Source organism: the organism of the source record quoted next, unplaced genomic scaffold (genome assembly GCF_019419815.1).
Source record: "Pyrus x bretschneideri cultivar Hongxiangsu unplaced genomic scaffold, Pyrus_bretschneideri_v1 Contig25, whole genome shotgun sequence".
NCBI classification, from domain to species: domain Eukaryota; kingdom Viridiplantae; phylum Streptophyta; class Magnoliopsida; order Rosales; family Rosaceae; genus Pyrus; species Pyrus x bretschneideri.
Genome location: NW_025999557.1, coordinates 2,543,469 through 2,568,695, shown reverse-complemented (window position 1 = coordinate 2,568,695; position 25,227 = coordinate 2,543,469). Strand labels below are relative to the sequence as shown.

Sequence of the window (25,227 nt, the reverse complement as noted above, 5' to 3'; positions counted from 1 at the left end):
TCGTTCTCTTGTAATACCCGGCCGCTTACAAGAATAGCATGTGTGATGGTGCTTAGCATTAAAGTCTTTTGGAAATGAATATCATAAAGTCAAATTATTTTTAAAATACTAAAATTAATTTTTCAAAAACACTACCAAGTGACCATGTCCCAAACGATTAGATTTGTCCTCTCAGACAAGAATATAAAAAATAAAAAAATAAAAAAATTCCCCTAGGCATTTTTCCTATTGTGCCAAAGATTTAGTCCAAGTTAGTGATCTTACTAGCACAATCGAATCCCTCACTCCATATTTCGTTACTGGTGTATCAGTGCAGATACTCTTAAAAGTTCAACACTCAAGGAACTTTCTCGTGAATAATCATGAAGAGATAGAATACAAGCACAATGATGATCTACAAAGTAGTGCGCACATGACTATGATTCATGTAAGTAATTCCGTCCCCTTCTTTATTTGTTGCATTATCGATTTCAATCAATAAGATATGTTACTGAGATTAAATATAGTGTTTATTATTTATTTTGCGTTGAATATTTAATTATTATAATTGAATTAACCCCAATTATATGCTCGGAAACCTCCATATATTAATTTTGTTGTCTTTATCTATTTTTTGTTTATCATTCCTCACATGATAAGCATGTTAACGCTCAAACTAGCGAGGCTTACAAATGTTGAATAAGAGTTGGTCCTTTAGTGGATTTGGGCTTTGCAATTAAGAAAAATGAACACAGAGTTTAAGTGGTTCACCCCATAAAATTGGATTACGTCTACTGGTTTTTATTTAGGAAACTTTAATGAAAAGCTTCCGATACTATTCACTTTAATGAAAAATCATATTTTTACACTAAAAAGTCAATCTTGGTACTATTCACTTTACTTTTTATTTTGTCTTTATTGTTAAAACTCAAAATTTTCAAGCTTTTTTCATTAGTTTTCCTTTTTATTTATTTATGATGAATTGAATTACACTAGCGTTTGGCTATAGAACAGTATATTTGTCTAATCCTCTTCTTTAGCCAATACGTGGCAACGATGTGGGTTCTTCCTAGATCCACTTGCATCCTGTCTAGGGATGAGCCGGCCGAGCGTCTTGCTCGGCTTGGTGGGAGTCCGTACTCGAGAGCCCCATATGTCAACATTTATGCCATTCTGTAGGCTTTCTGGCTCCTGTGTAAACTATTATGTGGCTCAAAGTTAACATCTGAATGGGCATGTCTCCTCTGCTCCTAGGTCCTCGTGCCTAAAAGTTGTCAGAAATGACTTCATCCTTAAGCGCTCAAGAGTGGCTTCCAGGGGAAGTGCTCGGAGTGATCGAAGGCTAGACACTCGAAGGCCCTGAGTCCTTGGAGGCGCTCGACCTCACATTTTCCAGGTTCTCTGGGCCTTGACATTCCTTGGGCCTATGTTCCTTCGGCCTGTCAGGGTTAAAAATACCCTATTTTAGCAAGGTCAAGGAAGCCCTGTATGTTTGTCTTTATTGTAATGAAGTTGAAATCTTGATTAATAAAATTAAAATCACAGTGATGAAAATTTAATTGAAGGATCGCTAAAACGGAAACGGTATTTGTAAAAAGACAATACTTGCATTCACCTCATGGGGTGCACCACCTCATCCAGCCCTCAAGATTAGCCTTTTTTAATCAAACGAATTTATAATTGAAATTGTTTAATTTCTCAATAATCATTTAAAAATTTATTTGAATTTGAGATCGTTTAGTCATTTATATGTATCAAATATATGGATGGTTAATGAATATGTTACTTAGTAGCAACACTATCATTTTGTTCAATTAATATGGATACCTAAATGATCTTTGATTTGATTGATAAAAATGATATTTAGATAACAATTAAGAAAATAATGGTTGTGATTATGAAATTTGTATGGTAAAATAATTTTGTTATAAAGGGTGGACAATGTGGTAAATGACACACCCCGATCGAAATCAGGGCATGCTGGCCGTCACGTGGAAGTGACGTAACCATGTGCATAGTGCGGAAGCTAATAAAATAATAATAAAAGTACGAATAAATAAAAACCAGCTTTACACAACATAAGAACATACATGTGCAAGCGTAAGTGTGAAAAAAAACAAAGTTCAGAGCTCGAAGACCTAATGCAGTCCGGGAGAAATAACGCTACAAAAACACACCCAAAGGTGGTCCTACACTGGTAATAATCTGTCAGATATGCCGGGGAAATCCTCTAGGAAACCACCAAAAGTGCTAGCCAACTAGAACCTGGAGGGGCGCAAAACAAAAAGTGTGAGTGGGCAAAAACAAAGCTTTTCGAAAACCATTTCATAAACAAAGTTCTAACCCCTCGCCGTAAAACCTATATACCTCCCAGAAAATAGAGTATACATATATCTATAAAATTCATGCTCAGAAATATGCCATGGCAAAAGCCTCGAAGTAAAATGCAAGTGCTCAGGTAATGTCAAATCAATGCCATGTAATCTGTCAGCCGGAGTCACTTAACGTGACCTGTACGGCTGAATCTAGAGCTCAAATCTCCATCTCACTAACTATACTTGCACACGAGTTGGAACCACCTAAAGTGGTCTGTACGACAGGACTGAGTGTAATATAAGTACGCTCAAGTGCTACGATCACGTGAAGGCTGGGCGAATAATCGCGGGTCACCTATGAGTCGGAACCACCTAAAGTGGTCTGTACGACAGGATTGTGCACCTAACTTGGATCCAAGATGAGCGTGTGGTGTGGGAGGTGAACATCATGTGAAGGACTGTGCCTAACTCTGGGCGGGAGCACTAACACTGGGGGTGCAGGTTATGAGCTCTTTATGCATCTCAAATCACTGCTAAACATAAACATAAATCATAACTCACCTGGCACTTACCTGTGCGTCCGCAGCACCAAACATATATATATATATATATATATATACACACATATACGACTAATAATGCGTAATAAATGGCAAACAATAAGCATGACATATAAACGTATAAACATTTCCAATCACTTTCTGGGAAAAACGTAAGTATATAGGTATATATAGAAAACAAAAGCCCACTCACTGGTATGTAGAAGGGTCGTAACCCCCTTGCCTCGAGTGACCGCGCTCGTCCTCGGGATAGGTCTCACCTATATGCGAAACTACTATAAAAACGTTAATTTTAAAGCACATAACCAACATCACGAAATAACTTCTCATACAATGCTCAAATGGGGTGTATAAATACACCAACGTGATCTACTCAACCTCAGGAACATCCCCATATTTTTAGAAAAATTTTCCACCGCCGCACGCGCCCCCACACGCCGCCCAAGGCACGGCCACACGCGCCGGCACGTGCCTGGCACACTGACGGCATCAGGAATATTCCGTTAACTTTAACGGATTCCGTTAACGCCGTTAGGAATATTCCGTCCAAACTGACGGAACATTCCGTTATCTTCTCCGGCGAAGCTCCGGCGCCTGAAAATCGGGAAAACTTTAAAACCTTGTAACTTCTTCGTTTTTCAACCAAATTTCACAAAATTGATACCAAAATGAAGCTTACAACGAGAGGAACAAATCCATACCACTTTCAAGTACTAAAACACACGGAATCTCGCCGGGAAAACACCACCAACTCCGCCCAACCTTGTAACTCACGATCCCAACGTCCAAAACCTTCAAACGAACCACCCCGAGCCTCCTAAGGACCTCACCAAGCTTCCTACAAGCTTGAAATTCCCAAAAACACAAGAATTAACGTGTGCATAAACAGTGACCAAATCGGGGTATCCCGAGTTCGACGTGAAAACGAAGGTATCCTTACCTGAAATGGGTATGGTTGAACTCCCAAGGACCTCACGAGCACGAATATGTAATTTGTTTCCTCGATCTGTGAAGGTTTGGATGGTTTTTGGGTGTGTCCGTACATAGAGGATAGGAAAGGGAGAGAGAGAGGGCTCGGGACAGGGATGCAGGACAGGGGAAAGGGTGAGGGGGTGTGGGAGAGTGTGTGTGTGGTCCAAAACCTGCCAACAAAATCCAAAAACAACCACACAACGAAATAACCACACTAGGGGCAAAAACGTCATTTCACCCCTACAGTTCGAAAAATCCGGAATTGGCTGTCACAGTAAATCCCATGGGGTGGAGGCAAATATTTTTTTTTTCTTAACTAAGATGCAAATATTTTTCTTTGTCAAATATGTAGTTACCAGTCATGATAATATTTTTTTCTATTAAAAAAAAATTAAGATTCGAATCTCGTGGATAATGAGTTTAAAATTAATTACAATAATTTATTATGACCACCTCACTGTATGATTTAGGCCAAAATATCTCACTCCTTAGCAAAATAATATTTTTGTATAAAAGAATGATAGTTTAAGACATTACATATAAAAATTCATCAAAATGAACAAAAATTTACACACCATACATCATATAGACCGGATTGATTTGTACACCTTTTTTTGTCTTCCATCACTCTAGCTTTTTAGTCATAGAATTGAACGAATCAATGATAAATCAATGGTCTGAAGCAAAAGAAATAAGTTTAAAAAATGAGTCTCTAAAAGTCACAACACGTTTTGTTTAAAATAATAATAAAAAAAAAGTCGCAGCACGTATTGGAACATCACATTTCGTTGGATAATGTTATGAAAATTAAATTTGTAGACAAAATTTTAGAAGCTAAAGGATATGAAAGTTGATGATTGGTTTATTATTTAAGCGTTAACGTGCTCATTTCTATTAGTGACACATCATTTAGTTTGCAAATTTAATATTTCTAGCATTATCTCATTTCTTCATTGAGTAATGTTAAGGAGGCTAAATTTGTAAACTAAATGATGTGTTATCAATAGAAAATGAGTACGTTTAAGTAATAATTAAATCATCAACTTCTATGTTATTTAATTTACAAAATTTAATCTATCGTATTTTTCATTTTGGTCAAGGTGCTTTAAAGGAAGGAGGGCGGAGGGATATCACAGAAAACTGAAACTTTTGCGTGTTATTTTATTGACCGCCATGACCAAAGCAGTTTGACGCTTTCCATAACCACAAAGCAAAAACATTGATTTTTCTCACTCCTTACCGGCGGGCCGGCGGTACTCTTTTTCTCTCTCTTTGTCTCTCTCTTTCGCATCTCTTTCCTTTTGACTCCGTACATTGTATATGAACCAGAATCTCCCTCTCTCTACCTCCCTATATCTCTCCAAAAAAACATACTCACCTCTTTGTCCCTTTCCCTCCACGCCAAAAACCATCCGCTCCCTCTGTTTCTTTCTCTCTCTTCATTCTATTTCCGTTTTGTTGTCGTTTGTTGAATGTAAAGACAATAAGATTGGAATTTGGTTTTGCTGTAAACATCGAAGAAAAGCAGTTATTGTGTCCTGGAGGAAAATGAGATTCATGTTTACGAGTTCTGAGATTGCTTTCGTTCTTCTGCTGGGGTTTCTGGCTTTGAATTGCTTCACTGAGTTCGAATCGAATGCTCAACTTTTGCCTCTGGAAGAAGGTAAGTGCTATAATCATTCATTCTCGCTTTAATCTTTTTTTAATTTTAACTGCAAATATTTTCTAGGTTTTTGGGTTTAGCGTTCATTGAGGAGGGCATTGCATTGCAGTTGGTTTTGTGTTGTGAGCTGTGACAACTTCTCTGCTTGGTTGCTAAGAAAATTGCAAAAAAGCAAGGAGATTGAATTCATTTGCATCTGTGTTGTGCTAACTGCTCTATGTTTCAAGCTTCTCTGGCTCGCTGTCAATGTCGTTTCTCTTTTTGGTCCATGAATTTTCATAAAACAATTGCAAACCAAAATATAATTGGGGAACTGCAACTATTAGTATCAGAGATTTAAAATCTTTCTACTTTCTTCATTTTAAAACAAACATCTTTTAGTTTTGGCTTAAGAAGATCAGTTTCAACCGTATTTCTTTATAAATATTCCCATTTCTTTGTTTTACACATAGGATCCTCATCTTAGGGGAATGATTTATAAAAGAGTTTCATTGTTATCGTGACGTTTTTGTCAAATAAAACAATGTCACCTAAAAACTTTTCTTCACATGATATTGCAATATTAAATCAGAACGCAACGATGACAATAATTCTGTTTGATGCCACATGCATTGTCTTCCCAGTTGGCTCTGTGCTATTTGTATCTGAGATTACAGTTTTACCCTGCTGTACCAGTGCAATTGAGAGAGAAAAAAAGATGATGATAAGGGACATAATAGTCCTTATATAATTCACATGAGTACAAGTTGCAAAATGGGCAGTCCATCTGTCTGCACTGATTTGCATGTCTTGAAACCTTGAAGGAGACGAGGACATAAGCCTGTTCCAGATCTACAAAATCTTCTTTCTTTTTCATAAAATAAAAAATAGTAATTTTAATTTAATTATCTTCATGGTTGTATTTAATTTAATTCAATTATCTTTATCTGTTTTGTTTGTAGCATATTTGATTATCATATAGCAAAATGTTGTAGGTTGATTGCCTCACAAGTGTCCAATAATTACATAATGTGGCAATTTCTTAATAACAGTGATTGCATAATGTGTCCAATCAAAACAAAATGACAAACGATTTACTATTTTTTTTAATAAACAATAATATTTGCACTAGGCAGATAAAGAAGCGGACTAAGCCTCACAACGAGTTAGCAATAATGTGGTTTAAATTCTTTTTTGGCGAGAATCAAACGCAAGACCTCTCACCTAGAAACTAAGAGGAGTACCACTAGACGTTAGTACTAAGTAGCTGATATACTATTTAAAATATTAAATTATGAATTATATTATTTTCCTGGATAGAGTTTCACAATTAGTTTTAGGTCGACCGGAATTAGGTTATAGTTGAGTTGGACGACTACGTAAATGCCTTAGAAGTGTGAACAGGGGCACATGATCTAGTTTTTTGATTAAATGGTCAGACCCAAAAAGAGGATATTTTTAAATATATATGAATATTGACCATTGTTTTTCTGCATATTGAATTTTGACCACGTGATGTTCTTCAAGTTGCTTCCAAATCTGCTATATTGTTTTGGTTTTGGCTGAAAAGTCTTCTACCAGAACTTGTCAATATATTACGAAACATTTGTTCAAATTTGTCAATAAATCCCACGGAAATGTAATTTTATAACCTCTATTTAATATCGTAAGATCCTCTTAGCCGTTTTGTATATGACAAGACCGTTTATATTTTAAATTACTTAAACTATGAGTCGGGATATTTGAATTTGGTTATAAGCGGGCATACCGTCCTGACCTACTAGCCGGAGCAGTTTGATGCTTCGATATGGGTCCGAAATTACCCATAAAACCTCAGTGTTGTAATGTGATTTGGGTTGGTAATGTTGATTCTGAGTAAGTGTGGGTTTGTGCTTGGGTTGGGTGCGACTTGTGAATTCATGGGTGCGGTGAACAGTTTTGATTAGCTGTAAACATGAAGTAAGCTAATTTCATCTAAAGTTGGGTGCGATGAGTAGTTTTATAGGCAGCAATAAAAAGTACTATATAGCATAATTGGTTGTAGGAAGTGGTAGATTTGTGTTATTTTAGTTACCTCTAATCTTTGTTTCTCCAACTGAACCTATTTACTTAATATCGCTAATCGATTTTTGCATACGTTGCAGTGAAAATTCTTGAAACAATTTCCAAAAAGTTACACAACACTCACTGGAACATCAGTCAAAGTTCTTGCCAAGATGGTGGAGCAGGCTTCTACAAATACTTCACTGATGATATTCTGAGCAATGTCACTTGCAACTGTTCCTTTCCAAGCAACACTTGCCATGTCACAATCATGTATAACTTTGTTGGTCTGAAGTTCTATTGTTCTTAGTTCTGTTGTTCCTTTCTAATTATTAGTTTTGCTTAAATGTTGGTTTTATAGTGAGATGAAGGGTCTCAATTTAACTGGAGTTATACCTGAGGAACTCGGAAATCTTACACATCTGGAAGCAATGTAAGTGATACACATTTTACGTTTTTTGTCTCTCAGCTTATTGAATTTGTTTATGGACGTTAGCTGGGGTATGGACTGTGGAGATGAATTTCAATTGTTTGTCCGTATTAAACAGTGATCTCACTCGCAATTACATCAATGGATCAATCCCTGCAAGCCTCTCTCGTGCTCCTTTTCGCGCTCTGTAAGTGATGCCTTCATATCACCGAGACCTTAAGTAGTGGTCGTGTGGCCACTTTTAGCATGTGTAGGCCTAACATGTAATTTAACTGTTGGTATGCTGCAGGAATCTTTTGGGAAATCGACTCAATGGTTCAATTCCCATTGATGGCTTTACTATGCTTACAGAGTTGTAAGTATTGCAATGTTCTTTGCTTATTGACAAAAAGAGAAGGAATGTGCATAACCTTGACTGCCAAATTGCATTTTCCAGGGTGTTGGAAGATAATCAGTTTGAAGGGCATCTTCCCCAAAACATCGGAAAGCTAACTAACTTAAAAAGACTGTAAGACAAAATTCTCATTTCTATTCATCATCGAAATCTTTCATTAATTATCCAAACAATGTAGAAAACTTTTGTTGATTAATCAGAAATTTTCTATCAGACTATGCTCTTCATGTACATATGATTAGCGTCAGCTCCTTGTTATGTATGTAAATACCGGAGAAATCTATCAGCTTCGAAATAAATGCATAACCGTCTCTTTCATTTTCCACAGCCTTCTTTCTGCCAACAATTTTACAGGGACTATACCAGAATCATACGGAAACCTAAAGAACTTAACTGATTTGTAAGTGATGTGGCACAACTCAATTGTTTAGATGTGTAGGATTCTTGAACAGACAATTTCACATCTTCTTTTACTGCCTGCAGTAGGATAGATGGGAGCCGATTATCAGGGAAGATACCGAGTTTTATTGGAAACTGGACCAAACTTGAAAGACTGTGCGTGCTGCTCCTCATTATATTCATCTCCCATCATTCACTTCTTTAAATCAAATTTTTGAATGTTGGTTAATGTTTATACTGTTTCCGCTGAAGAATTGTATTAAATCTACTGCAGTGATATGCAAGGCACATCCTTGGAAGGCCCTATACCTTCGATCATATCTTCGTTGAAAAACTTAACTGAATTGTGAGATCACCGCTCCTCTATCTTGTAATTACATATTTAGGGTATTGATCTAATGATTGGTTGCTAATTCAAAATCTGCAACAATAAAACAAATAAATATTTCTGATGTGTCCTTTGTATCAGGAGAATATCTGATTTAAACGGAAGTTCACCGTTTCCTAATTTGAAAGATATGAAGGATATCAAGCTAGTGTGAGTATAACACAGCCCTATCAAAATTCTACTACCGTTTAATTAGTAATGCAGTTATGCTAATTTATGTGCATCTATGACTCAGGACTCTGAGAAACTGTTCAATTAGTGGTACAATCCCAAATTATTTTGGCGAGCTGAGGCAATTAAAAACATTGTGAGTGCTTTTAGAATCAGTATACTTATAGATGCATAAATTTATCGTCACCACACTGATGTAAGCTAGTATATGATGGCTTTTTCCTCTGTCTAACTTGTAGAGACCTGAGCTTTAACAACTTGACTGGTGAAATTCCACAAACGATTCAGCGTGTTGACACTCTAAGTTATATGTAAGTCAATCAAATAAAAGAAGCATTCGTTTATTCGAGCAAATGCTTCGTGTTTTATTTATTCATTGAGTTAGCTATGTCTGCACTGATCTTAAGAATTTACGCTTGCAGGTTTTTGACCAACAACTCACTCACCGGAGAAGTACCAACCTGGATATTGAACAACAAAAATTACTTGTCAGTCTATACTCTTTTACTAATCTATGAAGTTCTGTTTATCTATGTTTATTTCTTTATGTGCAAAATGCTAGCCAACTTCGATTTCAATTTCAATTATGCTTCTCTATGAATCTAGAGTTGTAATCAATCCCATGTAAAATCTGTTGCAGGGACTTGTCTTACAACAATTTTACAGGATCGCCTTCTGTTAGTTGCCAGCAGTTGACTGTGTAAGTCGTTAATATCCAAACCCAAGTACTGTATTCTTTCTATGTTATTCTCCAAGTTGTTATGTCCTTACTACATGCTCTTTCTTCGTTGGATATTGTTTACTAGCTAATTCCATTGATTATTAAACAGGAATCTAGTTTCTAGTTATTCGTCTTCAGAAAACTTGTAAGTTTTCTAAAACTTTTACTTCTCCTTTCATCAACCTTTGCAAGATGTATGTATGACTAAGCCTTAATTCTTTCAATGTGTAGATGGTGCTTAAAGAAGGACCTCCCTTGCTCGTCAAAACCGAAACGTGAGTTTAGTTTCATTTAATTTTCTTCTTCTATGACCATGCAACAACTTATGTCATTTATAAATTTCTAATACGATTCTTGTCACACCTACAGACCATTCCATATTTATCAATTGTGGAGGGAGGAAGATCGAGTTCGAGGGTAATGAATACGAAGAGGACTTGAGCACTGTGGGACAATCACACTTCATTTCAACGTCTGAAAGATGGGGTTATAGTAGTACAGGGGTATATATGAACAACGATGATGCAGATTACATCGCAAAAAACACATTTTCTCTTAATGTGGATGGTCCAGACTTTTATCAAACGGCTCGCCTTTCTCCTCTCTCACTCAAGTACTATGGCCTTTGCATGTTAAAGGGCAGTTACAAAGTTCGGCTCCACTTTTCTGAAATAATGTATACTGATGACCAGACATTCAGCAGCCTTGGGAAGCGCATATTTGACATCTCAATTCAAGTATGAGTGGATTTTTATTATTGTTGAATTTTCGTCTATATGCTGGTTTTACAAGATTTGGTTTGGCTATTCAGTAAATTCGGTGGAAGCTAGCAAGTAATGTTGTAGTTTGATTCTTGCGCAGGGGAATTTGGTTTGGAAGGATTTCAATATTATGGAGGAAGCAGGAGGTGTTGGTAAAGTTGTCGTGAAAGAATTGGATAATGTTATTGTTAATGGCAGCACTCTAGAGATTCACTTATACTGGGCAGGGAAAGGAACTACTGCCATTCCCAACAGAGGTGTCTATGGGCCTCTTATATCTGCAATTACTGTGACACCAAGTAAGTTTCACCCGTGTTGTAGGAAATTATTTTTTATTTTTTTTTGTTTTTCCTACTTGCATGCCTCTTAACTTCATCAGAACTTTTACTTCTCAGATTTTAAGGTTGATACTGGGGGGCTATCTGCTGGTGCTATTGCCGGTATTGTAGTAGCATCATTTGTGTCTGTTGTATTGGTTTTGGTAGTCCTCCGAAAGGCTGGTTACTTAGGGGGTAAAGACGAGGATGAAGGTAAGGATAATCTCTGCATACAAAGTTTTTCATATGCCTCGTTGTATGTTATTTTCTAAGATTCTTCCTTGTGGCAGAACTGCGTCGTGGGTTGGAACAAAAAACTGGTTATTTTACTCTACGACAAATTAAAGCAGCCACTGGTAACTTTGATCCTTCAAACAAGATTGGTGAAGGAGGTTTTGGGCCTGTTTACAAGGTAATGATTACTTCAACAATATTATTTTTCACATTTGGCGTCGGCAGTAATAGCACGAATGTGAAATTTAATGATTATTAGCGCAAGAAATAATTCCCTCCAAAACCCATCTTCTGCCGGAGGGAGAGTTTGTTGAACGGATAGAGAAATACGTTGTATATAGATGTGAATTTGAAATAACCTTCCTCAATTCGTAGGGTGTACTGTCAGATGGTTCTATAATTGCTGTTAAGCAGCTTTCGGCCAAATCAAAGCAAGGCAACCGTGAATTTGTTAACGAGATAGGCATGATATCAGCTTTGCAGCACCCAAATCTCGTGAGGCTTTTCGGTTGCTGTATTGAAGGAAACCAGTTGTTGCTTATATATGAATACATGGAAAACAATAGTCTTGCTCGCGCTCTTTTTGGTAAACACTTGCAACATCTTGAGCAGAATGTCAAATTTGGTATTTGTATCTGACTTCTCTGTAAATTTGTAGGTCGTGAGGAACAACGGCTACATTTGGACTGGAAAACAAGAAAGAAGATATGCTTGGGTATAGCACGTGGATTAGCTTACCTTCATGAAGAATCAGTATTGAAAATTGTGCATAGGGATATAAAGGCAACCAATGTGCTGCTTGATAAGGATCTAAATGCCAAGATATCTGACTTTGGTTTAGCTAAGCTGGATGAAGAAGAAAACACGCATATCAGCACACGAATAGCTGGAACAATGTGAGTGTTATCTCTCACATATTTGAACTTCACTATAATGCGTTAGTATGACTGCTTTACAACATTCAGTGTTAATAGGTCAGGAAGACAGCATGGTTTATGTATCCAAAGATATTGATACTCTAATTTATATACGCTTCTCTTAGCCTTTGTTTGCTGTTGATTTATGGCACCACACTCACTGATCTGGAGTTATATGCTATTTCTGCAGAGGTTATATGGCTCCTGAATACGCAATGAGAGGTTACTTAACTGACAAGGCAGATGTTTACAGTTTTGGTATCGTTGCCTTAGAAATTGTTAGTGGAAAGAGCAACACGGGTTACAAGCCAAAGGAGGAGTTCGTGTATCTTCTTGATGGGGTAAGCTTTATCCATTCTACTCCATAATCCTTAGAAGATCTTCCTGGTCCACTCTTCTTGTTATGAACATTCAAAATGTCCTTAAAATAAACAAAATTTATATGTTCTAAGAGGTGCTAAATGTTTGTGAAGGCCTATGTTCTACAAGAACAAGGAAACATGCTAGAACTCGTGGATCCAGATCTTGGTTCAAACTACTCTAAAACGGAGGCGATGACAATGCTGAACCTGGCGCTCTTATGCACAAATCCATCTCCCACTCTCAGACCAACCATGACTTCTGTAGTAAGCATGCTCGAAGGAAAAACTCCAGTTCAAGCACCAATGAAGCGTGGTCCAGTGGAACAAGATGCAAGGTTTAAGGCCTTTGAGAGGCTATCACAAGACAGTCAAACCAACGTTTCCATGCTCTCACAAGATAGTCATGTACGAGGCATGTCAATGGAGGGTCCGTGGGTTGATTCCTCGGTTTCTCTTCCTAGTAAGGATGAGAATATGGAACATTCTTCAACAAGCAAGCTACTTAATAATATGTGAATTTTCACCTTTTCAGTGATGAAAAGCTGAAGAAATGAAGGTTTTGCAATTGTTTTTTCTCAATTCAATTGGTCCATATTTTTTGTAAAGGAGATTATGAGACAAATATGTTTTGAAGTTATTGAAGAAGAATTGGTTTCTTGATTTTATTCTACCAGTTAATGTCAATATTATATTTCTCCCACATTTGGTGCAAAGAAACCGGCATTTTCTTTCTTCACCCGCACAATCAAATTCTGGCATGCTGTGTGAAATTTGGTGCTGCTTGTCGCGAAATTGTTCGGCCACATTCCCCCGAACATCTCTGCAAGTGTTCAGTGGACTGGTGTTAAGAGATAAATGCTGGGTGTGACTGCAGCTCCCTTGAAAATAGTGTTCAAGTATTCATTTTCATACATTTCAATCGCCAAATGACATGACATTGTTGTACATAATACATCAAAATCCAACATTTTTTACGAACGATAGAATTTACAATGGGATAAACCTCCGCGGAAAAGTTATGTACCAAATCAAACTCATCATAAATATGTATCATCTTCACATTTATGTGAGTTGAATCAGGGATATCCTCCAACTAAGCAGATACAACTACCAGTAGACAAAATACGAGTTTAGTTTCGAGATTCAACGTTCAAGATTTGTTTTGATGTATCATCCATTACTCCATACAAGTTGGTGAAAGAAAACAATCTGGAAATTCCTAATTGAGCTAGCCGGGGATTCACCTGGGCAGGTGTGCCACTCGCCAACAGACAGATAACACTCCCACTATCGCTCAAAGTTTTTGAAGATTTCTTAGATTGAGACATGAACAAGTCCAGTGTTGAATTGTGTGTCATGATGCGCCATCCAATCTGAACCGCCTACTTGTCATTTAGCATCCCAAGAAATTAAAGTTATTGCCACGTCATCTCTTTCCCGCCTATAAATGGTCCTCCATACAGTTATTATGGTTGCAAATTGCAGCCCTTTCACTCCCTAGTCTAACTGTATCCAGTTCCAAGTGCCACTTTTTTGTTCTAATTCATCACCATGGATGAGCCAGAAATTCTTGATACCGGTCTTCCTGGCGATCATCGTTTCTTAAAAACCCAGAATGGTTTATGGAGTTTCGATCCCAAATGTGACGTGAATTCACACCAATTGTTCCATGTCCTGAAATGTTCTGTGCTGAAACTAGCCCTAGATGGAGCTGACAAGGCGATCATGGACCGAAGGACGCTGAAACCTAGCTTTGCTGCATGCAAATCTCGCTCGGGGTCAGGTAGTGAACATGGAGAAGAAAGGAGGCCTAGTTCGGATTGGAGTGTGAAAAATGAGGTTGAAGAAAGAAGAGATTTTATCAATTTGGCCGAAATGGTACATTCTCCATTACGAAGCTACAATCCGTTTCTTTTGAAAACTTTGACGTTCGTTGTGGCATTACTGATGAAAATCATAGATTTTCAACTTAGTCTAGTGGTCGCATTTTTCACGCTTCCAATTCGATTATCCTATTTCTTGTTCATGCTCTTGTTCATGCTCTTGTTGTTTCCATTTCAAAGTATAAAAAATGTACCAAGAATGTGCAGTGTCATATCTAAAAATGTTACTTCAGCGGTATCCCGCCGTGTGCAAGCTCAAAAGTCAGTGGCAGTGAATGTAGGTAATAGAACCCCTGTTCTAACCTTTACTCATATGCTGATATTTCCTCTTGTATTACTAACAAACTTCTGTTACAATTCATAATCCTGCATGTGCACAATTATCTAGTATTTATACTAGATTGCAAGCTAGGGTAGTTACAAGATATTTTCCTAACTAATCATCAATTAACAACCACACATTCAATCAATGATTCCCAGACACTTGTCACCAACAATATCAACCTATCACAACCTTGTACAAGTATTATCAACAGTATCCTATCAGTAGGGTTTGCTTTCTTCGGGTCACTCTATGTGTGTTCCATGCTTCTTGGAATTCTGGCATCCGGGTTCGTACCAAGTGGATTTATTATGAGACGGTTGAGAATCCAATTCAGACAACCTCAACTTTGATTATACCCAATCAAGTCCAGTTGCTTTTGCACCACTCATGTCATCTTCTCGTGTCAGTAGCGACCGTGCGATACCTTATAACCACAAATTGCAGCTCACTGTCTCGTTAACTGCACCTGAATCCGAATATAATCACAAGCTGGGTGTTTTTCAGGTATGACATCTGATCACAGATTGTTAGTATGCACCACATTTTTCAGCCAAGTAAATTCTATATGCCTAATTGAAATAGCATTTTTGTGACTTACCATTTACCGTTTCTTGTGCCCCAAGGTAAGGGTCGAGTTCTTGTCAGCAAACGGCAGTGTCAAAGCTAGCTCAAGCCATCTGTGCATGCTGCGATACAAAAGCTGGCCAATTCACTTCATCGAAACATTTCTCAAAACTGCTCCTCTCATTGCCGGTTTACAATCAGAAACCCAAGTTCTGAACATAAAAATGAGGGGACACATTGAAGGACTCGAGCTGACTGCCTGCTTGAAGGTGACACTAGAGCAAAGAGCCGAGTTCCAAAATGGTGCCGGCTTACCTCAAATTTACGCTGCATCGCTAGTGCTCGAATCTGAGCTTCCTTGGTCGAAAAGGTTTGTTTGGAAGTGGAGGAGTACAATATTTGTGTGGACAAGTCTTGTTGCATTTTTGGCAGAGTTGATGTTCATCCTACCATTTTTCAGACCTATTATTGTCCCAAGAGGAAGACCGAAAATTGGCTACAGTACTAAGAAATTTGATCACTCAAACATTACTTTCTGGCAGAAAACAGTTAAGTGCTTCCAATCCAAGGAACACTAAATAAATCTTTGAGCTGAACTGTAGCAAATACCAATTTTAATTGCTCAACAGCCATTGAAATGCAAGCATGATTAAGGTTTTTCTCAATTTTGTGTCTCGTTTTTTATTTTTCATTTTTTTGTAGAGCTGAATACTCTTTTTGTCATTCTGAATGTTGTAAGGTTTGGTTTTTCCTATTCCGAAATCCTTCCATTAGGCCTTGTTTGGTATAGATGATTGAACTAGAGTGGAAAATTCTCGAAATTCAAGGTAGATTGAAGAGAGGAGAGTGATTTTTCATTCTGAGAGGATTAGACGTGAAAATTCTTCTCCATTCTAATCCTCTCATTTTTGGATGGATTGGAATGACAACTTTTCTTCCTGGTCTGGAAGAAAGCGGCACAAAGTTGAACGTGGCTTTCGTTTTCTGGGCATAGCGCAGTTGAAGAGCAAGCCAAACTCCACGGGCTATCGTATATCAGACAGTCGCGGCAAGAACCTGATGACCCAGAGAGCCATTTATCCAAGAAAGGACGAGCTGGTCCGTATGAACCCATTCGGCATACACGGGTTGGACTTGGTAGTGACGTAACAGTTGCCGCCGGACAGGAACTTATCGTCGGAGCACAAAAAATGAAAACTAAAAACGATATGCAATGATTTTGCATATCCTGTGCAATAAATCTTACTGCGTACTTCAATTTAGCTTTATGTACAAGGGAACATCTGAAGGCACACATAGTGATAAGACTTTTCTCTCCAGAAGGGCAAAATTTTTAATTAGTGAACATTACAAGCAAAAAAAATATTGAAAAAAAAAAAACAAATAATTAAAAGAAAACAAAAAAGGTCTCAGTGGAGCAAAAACAGGTAACATTGGTATAATTAGCAGTAGAACATGATTCACGTATTCACATATTCACATGTGGTGGGTGTTTTTGAGCTTGAGACTGACTATATACACTTGCATTTTGCACTCTGTTGGGACCTAAGCCATCAAAATTCAAGAACATTATTTAACTGAATCGATAAGTATGGTCGACCAACATTGGAAAGAGGAGCATCCACTCTTAAAACGATCCCCGAGTCCCCAACATTTCCATTCCACTTGGATCTGCCAACCTGACGATGCAAGACCGGACAAAGAAGAAGATAGTAAGAGACAAGCGAGTACGGCAAAGTACAACTTATAGCAAAAAAGTAACTTGTGCGTAAGTTATTTCAAACACAACTTATAGCAAAAAAGTAAACATCCAAGAGCCCGAACAAATATGTTATATACGTTGTGTATCATAACCAAATTGCAAGGTCAAATACCTAACACAACTTAATGCTAATGGAAATGAACCGTATCATATAAAGTAATTGTATACGGGATAAACATATAAAGGAATGCTGTTAGTGAACGTGTAGGAAAGTTGTTAGTAAATGTGTGTTTCACGATTTATACAAATACAATGAAGTTAAATGAAAAAGCTTCGCAAATCACCTCCTTATAAGATATGTTTAGGTGAGGAATGTCCAAGTCCCAAGGGTTTAATGCCAAGTTAGTAAGGAATGGATCACAAAATATTAGATAGGAGGATTTAGATATACATCATATGAGCATCAACAAGCATATAGGCGGGATTTGTAAATGACTCCCTCCAAGTAGGGGATTTTTTTGCAAATCCCTCCAACATTCCTTGGTTATGCTCATACGATGCATTTCTAATCCCTCCTAACTTTTTGTGATCTATTCCTTACTAACTTGACCACAATTCCCTGGGATTTGGTAATACCTCACCCAAACATTGCCAAGTTTGCCAAAATATCAATACAAGAAAAAATCAGAAGGTACATACTTCACAATCAAGCAAACAGCTTTCCAACGAATAAGTCAATAACTTTTGATTTTACTTGGAAATCAGAGTGAAATAAAATTTTCTTGAGATGTTTTCATGAAATTAAAAGCTTAAGTAAGGATAAAGGTGACAAAGTTTGTGCTGCATAAGAAAATAAGTGAGATCCCAGAGAACTAAAGGCTAAAAATGATAGAATAAGCACTGGTATCAGCAATAACATACCGATATTGAAGCAAAAGCAGAAGGATGTGCGGTAAATGAACCACCACATATAAGATTCAGCTGCTCCTTCACTGAGTGAATGAGCTCTGCCCGCAAACCAGGATTGCTTCCACCAATAGTGGGACATAAACTGACCATTGTAAAATTCCATGAAACATATCAACACCAACTAATGAATGTTAAAAGCGCACATGAAGATGAAAGATGAATTTGCATGTGTAACTTAACGTAGTTAAAAGATGTCAATATTACTGATGTGCAGAGTCTTAACAGGGATGTAAGAAAGTAGTTTAAAACATGCTGGTACCAATTTTCCCTCCGCAAAATAAATCAGATGCGAATTAACCTCTAATGATTAATATCACATCTTAGGCCACATAAACATGCGCAAGTCAAAGATTCCAAAATTTCCAACCATTTCCTACAGTCACATGCAGACATGCGTCATATGATGATCACCTTGTGTAACTCTATGAAATATCACAACAAAATTACTCTTGTTAAGCCCCAGTTCAACTTGAGAACATACCTTTTGCCCAACTCAACCCCTAGAATCATAAAAAGCTGAGAAAGAATTAAGATTGGGATGAGAAAGTCCTGCTGGAACAAATCAGTGGCCTCAAAGGCGTCCTTCGGACCCAGCCCTTTTAGGGTAAAAATATTTTAATGCTCTTCTTCATTTTTTTGTGGCATAATTTTGCGTCAAGAGATGTGCAGAGACCAGAAGGGAATGGAAATACCACTTCAACGTCATATTATCATCAGAGAACAGCATAAGTAACATTCATTTGAGTTTTTCTGGGTGGTTAGTTATTATAGAGACCAGTATCAACAACTGATATACGTCTTTTCTTGTAAACCCTCAACATAGCATATAAGAGAAGAACCTCTAGAATGGAAAGACAATAATGTACAGCTAAAATAATAGAGAGACAGCTTAACCAAACCTGAACTGAATTGTAGGCTTCACCATAAGACCCGATCGCTGCCAAGCCAAGGCTTGCGAAAGACCCAGTGTAAAAGACTTGTCTGGCCATTGTATCATGGGTGTGATGCGTGTTCCCCACTTATTCTGAAACAAAAAAGATTTAAACAATCTTAACTATAATCAAACAAGAAGACTAAGCGTAAAATAATCTATAAAGTCTATTCTCATACAAATTGTGAATAAAACTACTACAATTCTTGGTAAAAAGCATATTAATAGTTTGCAATCTAACCTTGTGAGAGAAACTGAATATCATTTCTCCAGGATATTGACCTTGAGCTTGTAGAAGGCCTCCACAAAGAGGTAAGAAAGCACTTGTACTAAGTCCTTCACCAGATATATATGTAAACTGCCCGTTTGGAAACTGTAAATCAACAAATGACTGGGCACAGAGAGAGTGATCGTGAGAACCAATGCCATAGACCCAATAATAGTGCCGACACTGAAAAAAAATATATATATGAAAGCACAGAAATATGTATTCTAAAGAATCAACTTACACAAGTTAATGGTTTCAGGCAGACCATTGACATTAAGAGCCACCTTCTGTGTTTTGACCATACAGCCGGACAAAGAGAATGCACCCTATTCTGATAAATGAAACGAGTATATGAGAACATGGCAAGGAAACTGGAAAATGTGGGGAAGCATCAAGCTTCTATACATGATATAATGCCTCAACAGTCCACCCAATTAGTTTTACTCTTGTACACCTTGCAATTGATTCACATATTTCAGTTTCAGGTTTTTCTTTTCTTCTTCCATACTTTTGGTGCATTTGGATGCTCTACTGGTGACTTCTAATGAGACTTTCACTTGTTACAGAAACAGTCACGCACAAGATTATTCCTTTCTTATGATATTAGTGATGCATTGACAAGATCTTCAAATAAAATGCTAGGTCAAAAATCTATTCCAAATAGTCAATTTTGGATGATGGGGGAAAAGAGAGAAGTAGAGCACAACTCAAACATAAATGAGACTCATATTCTATTTATCATTTTATCTCTAGATAGAGTATAACTATTCAGATTTGAGAAACAATTACTTTTACACTTGAAGTAACAAAATACAATTGGCCAACAGAATTTATTCATACCTTCCTATCATAGCCATACCAAAGCAGGTGTTGCTTTGACAAATGCACAGGAAGAAGAAGAGTTGCATCACGAACAAAGAGTAACGGCCCAAGCTGGACAAGGAAAAGTGATGAATTGTCATTTCTAGATGTGGAACTGCCACTAGAAGCCTCTACTCTCCATAAGTCTCCCCTTGCATGGAAAGAACTTTCCAGCTTACGGGTTCTAGTATCATAACTTGTTGTGCTATTTACAGTCCCCTGCACTCCAGAACCCCACAAAAAATAAAAAAAATGCAGTCAATAATTGCATAACCAAGACCAACAACAACAAAAACAACAACAACAAAGCCTTTTCCCACTAAGTGGAGATGACAATCGATGCGCCGTTGCCGGGGATCGAACCCGGGTCACCCGCGTGACAGGCAGGAATACTTACCACTATACTACCAAGACCAACCATCTAAAATTCCAAAGGATTGCAACTACTTGTATGGGTGATTAGGAATAACGACAAAGTGATGAGAATGATAACAACAAATTGATGCTGGTAACAGGATATTGGTAATGATCACAACTAGTTGCCCTGACCAGTTAACTGTAAATGGCATTCCAAATACACTTCATGAATAAATTTCCCATATCAATCAAACTTCTACTGATCATAAACACAATGTGCATTAGAAATCCTAGAATTTGATGAAAATATTAAACACCCTGTAGATTATAGGCAAATGGTTATAGTTTACTCTACCACCAATCACAACACTACAAAACTTCCCAGAAGAAAAACGAAATAGCATCCGTTTCAACAATTCCCCTCATCATGAGTTCTAGTTTAGCATACAATCTATCCTCAGAACAAAAAATCCTACAACTTATCCTGACCTTACTGCACCGCATATATGAAAAAGTGACTATAACATTCTATCACGAATTCTAACATTGCATGAAATTATTGAGCACCTTACTAATTACAATAAAGTGGTAAACTTTAATCTAGGACTTATCACATGACATATTTTCCATTCAAAAAACAACTTGAGCAAATTTCCACTTCTATCAGCACTAAGTGATTGTCTATGAAACACAATTATGCTCTATCATAATTCATATGTGTGGTTCTGTAACAAGTTAAAAATGTAACTTGGTGCTCCAATTAGAAATGAAAGGTGCAACTAGTTCATACATAAAGACCATAAATTACATACTACAATAGGTTGAAAAAACTTACCAGTGGTCTACCCAGAAGACCGGCAGACCTTAGATTCAAGCCGCCAAGCTCCTCATCCACCACACCATCAGAGCCACCATCACCCTCCACAACCCTGAAATCCTTCAACCGTTCCTTCAATGGCCCCAAATCCTCCTTGCCACTCAAAATCATATCAGCTCTGTGCTTAGCCTTACCCGAATCAATCCGAATTGCCGCCAAATCAACATTCTCATCATGCCTAAACGGCACGGGTAAGGCCCTAAAGAACTGCTGAACCATCCCATTCAAGCACGCCCCAAAATCCGCCCCCGCTTGCCCAATCCTGTTACCGATATCAAGAATCGCAGAAACCCCGTTAATGCCCGGGTTCTCAGCCACCAACCCAACAAAATCCCTCTTGCCAAAACTCTGGTTCGGGAATTCGAGGTCGAAGAGCTTCGATGTGTTAGGGTTTGGCCAATGAAACGACGGCGGAGTGATGTGGGACTGAATTAAACCCGTGAAGCCCTGCGTGAGGCGGTCCGCCAAGTCCTGCCCATGGCGCTGTACCTCCTCCCATGCTTCGAAGGGGCTCTCGACCGACATTTCGACGAAATTTGAATGCTTTTTCTGCTATTCCTCTGAAACAATCACAGCTTCTTCATAGCACAAATCAACGGGACGAATATCGTTACCAAAAACAATGAAATTTGGGAATTTTAGCTACTGATTAGGTCCAACAAACCTAAAACAGTGAAATTACAATCCCAAGCTTGAAATTTAAGCTTTCAAACTTAAGAGTTTTCAGATCAAAATCGAAAAGGAAAAAACCGAAAACAGTGAAATGTATTTGGAGCTTGGAAATGGAAGTTGCCGAGCTTCGAGGGTTTTTCAGTCAAAATTCTCAAACAAAACAAATCCCAAATTTCAAAAGAGAAATCGAAAATTGAGAAAGGGGAAATTAAAGATTGATTCTTCGATGAGCTCCAAAGAGGCAACTGAAGACAAAGAAAGGGCGCACTTAGTTTCCGTTAACGCAACGCTAACGGGGAAAGGACGTGTAACTTGTGAGGACGTGTGTGGATAGGGAGGGGAGAACGTTGGTTTTCACACTAAGTGGATGTAGAGGCCGTCACAAACCAATTACAAATTTTAGAAAAAAATTTAGAATTTAAAATACAAACAACATTGTCATTTGGTACTACGGTCTAGTGGTATTTTTCATTGCTTGTAAGTGAGTAATCTTATATTCGATTATCGTCAAAGACGAATTTGAACTACATTATGACTAGCAGATTGCGAGACCAAGTTCACCTTCTCTTCTTAGTGTGGATAATATGGTTTGTTAAAAAAAAAAAAATGTACAAGCAACATTACTATGCTAAGCTAGACTAAGTGAGGTAGTGGATTGAATAGCTCTTTTTTTTTTTTTTTCAATTTTAATATAAGCGAGATTATTGTATTAAAGAAAATATAAGTGATTTAAACTAGACAAAGGAGAGGGGGAGTTTGAACTACGAGAGTCGTAGTGAAATGGAGAAGAAAATTATAACTATCAAGATAGTTCATCACTTACAAAAGAATCTTACTTTTATTTTTTCAGTATAGTCACTAACTACATGGATTGTATCATCAATTCACCTTGCCAGCGCATTAGGATTCACGAGGCTTTAGGCTTTATTAAGGGCATGTTTACTTATAATGAATGAGAATATGACTCATTTTAATCTTGAGATTCATGCGTTTAGTAGAATATAGAAATAGAACCAACTCACCTTAAAAAAAATTCCATGTTTATTAACACGCGAGGAATGAAAAGTGTTAGTTTTCTCTTAAAATTCATAATCAAATATCTAAAAAACATGAATCAGATCACTTGGGGAAGAGGGGGGGGGGGTTAGTTGATCCAATTCTCTTTCCTTACTTTCCCATGTTCCTAAGTTCTCCCATTCCCTCCTTATTCCATTTCTATTAAATAATGCGAATACATTGAAAAGTAATTATTCATAAGATTTAGCATAAGGTTTATTATTAGATTGTAGTGCTAGTGGTAGGGCCTTTTTAGATTAAAGGGTTTTAAACTTTATAACTAACCGTTTTTAACAATAGCTACTCCAGTAATAGTCACGTTTGTTCCGTAATTATTTCCTTTTTCTTTTTTTCTTTTTTTCCTTATAGGGATTACATAAGAGAATCTCTTTTCATTAGCGGTGCTCCTATTGTTGGATTCTGTCAAAACATTTGTTACATATGGTCTCATGTGAGTAAATGCCCCCATATATATATATATATATTCATCAAATTAGCCCACTTTGGTGGAGAGCTCTCTGCAGCTCTCCCACTGGCGAGGTGTTCATCTACTGTAAATGGAGCATACAAATTGAATTGGCATATAATGTATACGTAATAATCCAAAGAAAGTACAAATAAAATGAATATATTAGATGGAATAATATATATATATATATATATATATATATGTATAAATACCGCCTAGTTTAAAATTCAAACTCCTTAATTATCTGCAAAGTATTATCGCTCAGCCACACAATCAAATCCAAAAACCACCTCCTACTAAATGCTGCCCACGAGCAAGAAAGAACCAATCTTTCATATTGCACTTCGACAACCCCGGATTGGATGAGTATACCAAGCTTAAAAGTCCATTTCCATCTGCTGTCGATGTGATTGGAACTTGCAACGGGCTCGTATGCCTTGCTGCTGACTCGAGTTATAGCTATGCTGCAATAATTTGAAACCCTTGTTGGTATTTAGAAGTTTACTATCTCAATACCAAAATATGTGGGTGATAAGTTTACAAACTCTATCACACTTCTCACTTTGCACTCTCCGTAAATTTGGACGAAGGAAATAGAGAAATTAAGGAGGGAAACAACAAGCTTCGGCAAAACACTTGCACTTTGATATATTAAAAGGAGTTTACAAACTCAACTGCTGAAAGTGGAATGGGATTACAAAGAGCCTTACGGGAAGGCTTTCTTATACTTGCAAAAACAGGAGAACCACACAAGTGGTTTTAATAAACAAATGCAAACAAAGACTTCCTAAACCTAGCTAGTGTTGAAATCTATCCATACAAAATTAATGAAGGTGTTCAAAGTCTTTACTTGCAGCAGCTTTAGACTTTTGAACACAAACACTACATTATTCCAGTGGTTGCAACCACATTTCGGCTAGCACAGAGAAGAAGCATTTAATTTGGGTTAAGTGCAGGAAGCATGAGTCAAAAAACAGCTAGCAGCACACAAACATTGAAATAACGTTTTTATTTGCACTTCCAACACTCCCCCTCAAATCAAAACGCCTTCATTCCCAGCATGTCACGCAGCAGCCGGAATGATTCAACTGGTAGTGGCTTTGTGAAGATGTCAGCCACTTGTTCCTTGGTGTGATAATAGACAAGCTCAATTGTCTTTTGCTTCACATGGTCCCTCAGAAAATGGAACCTGGTATCGATGTGCTTGCTCCTTCCATGTTGAACAGGATTCTTTGCAAGCTTGATTGTAGACATGTTATCCACAAGAATCATAGTAGATTCCACTTGTGGATAACATAAGGATTTCAACAGATTTCTTAACCAAATTGCCTCACACACAGTTGAGGCTGCAGCAATGTACTTGACTTGACACGATGACAAAACAACAATTGATTGCTTCTTTGAAGTTCATGAGAAAGCTGTTGATCCTAGAAAAAACATATAGCCAGTTGTGCTTTTCCTTTCATCTTGGTCACCTCCCCAATCACTATCTGAATAATCAAATAATTTTGCGTCTTCACCAAAATTATAAAACAGACCATAGTTTACAATGCCTCTTATGTACCTCAAAATTCTCTTGGCAGCCAGCCAATGAGACTCCCTTGGTGTTTCCATGTACCGACTCACGAGTCCAACACCATAAACTATATCCGATCTTGTGATTGTAAGGCACCTCATGCTTCCAACAA

At 37.5% G+C, this 25,227-nt stretch overlaps 2 protein-coding genes across 2 annotated transcripts; one reads left to right on the top strand and one right to left on the bottom strand.

Annotated features, from left to right (window-relative positions):
* Positions 1 to 5,291: 5,291 nt before the first annotated feature.
* Positions 5,292 to 13,270, top strand: LOC103949955 (probable LRR receptor-like serine/threonine-protein kinase At1g53430). Its single transcript, XM_009361092.3, has 24 exons — positions 5,292 to 5,489; positions 7,613 to 7,784; positions 7,873 to 7,944; positions 8,060 to 8,128; positions 8,231 to 8,296; positions 8,378 to 8,449; positions 8,664 to 8,735; positions 8,819 to 8,890; positions 9,009 to 9,080; positions 9,204 to 9,272; positions 9,358 to 9,429; positions 9,533 to 9,604; positions 9,716 to 9,781; positions 9,934 to 9,993; positions 10,124 to 10,159; positions 10,246 to 10,289; positions 10,384 to 10,751; positions 10,876 to 11,074; positions 11,171 to 11,305; positions 11,383 to 11,504; positions 11,702 to 11,912; positions 11,985 to 12,222; positions 12,434 to 12,584; positions 12,717 to 13,270. Exons 1-24 carry the CDS (start codon positions 5,375 to 5,377, stop codon positions 13,119 to 13,121), a joined length of 3,030 nt encoding a protein of 1,009 aa, XP_009359367.3. The 5' UTR covers positions 5,292 to 5,374; the 3' UTR covers positions 13,122 to 13,270.
* Positions 13,271 to 16,790: 3,520 nt separating this feature from the next.
* Positions 16,791 to 22,317, bottom strand: LOC103949957. The gene is made up of 7 exons (XM_009361095.3): positions 21,301 to 22,317; positions 20,088 to 20,327; positions 19,489 to 19,578; positions 19,221 to 19,370; positions 18,948 to 19,072; positions 18,001 to 18,130; positions 16,791 to 17,056 (listed from the first exon to the last, which is right to left on the bottom strand). Exons 1-7 carry the CDS (start codon positions 21,865 to 21,867, stop codon positions 16,931 to 16,933), a joined length of 1,428 nt encoding a protein of 475 aa, XP_009359370.2. The 5' UTR covers positions 21,868 to 22,317; the 3' UTR covers positions 16,791 to 16,930.
* Between the last annotated feature and the right edge of the window lie 2,910 nt (positions 22,318 to 25,227).

Coding starts and splice junctions, on each gene's coding strand:
- LOC103949955 (XM_009361092.3), top strand. CDS start 5,375: ATGAGATTCATGTTTACGAGTTCTGAGATTGCTTTCGTTCTTCTGCTG. Junction 11,306..11,382: donor GGGTAAAGACGAGGATGAAG/GTAAGGATAATC, acceptor TCCTTGTGGCAG/AACTGCGTCGTGGGTTGGAA. Junction 12,585..12,716: donor TCGTGTATCTTCTTGATGGG/GTAAGCTTTATC, acceptor ATGTTTGTGAAG/GCCTATGTTCTACAAGAACA.
- LOC103949957 (XM_009361095.3), bottom strand. CDS start 21,867: ATGTCGGTCGAGAGCCCCTTCGAAGCATGGGAGGAGGTACAGCGCCAT. Junction 19,579..20,087: donor GGTATGGCTATGATAGGAAG/GTATGAATAAAT, acceptor TTCATTTATCAG/AATAGGGTGCATTCTCTTTG. Junction 19,371..19,488: donor GCCTGAAACCATTAACTTGT/GTAAGTTGATTC, acceptor CTCTGTGCCCAG/TCATTTGTTGATTTACAGTT.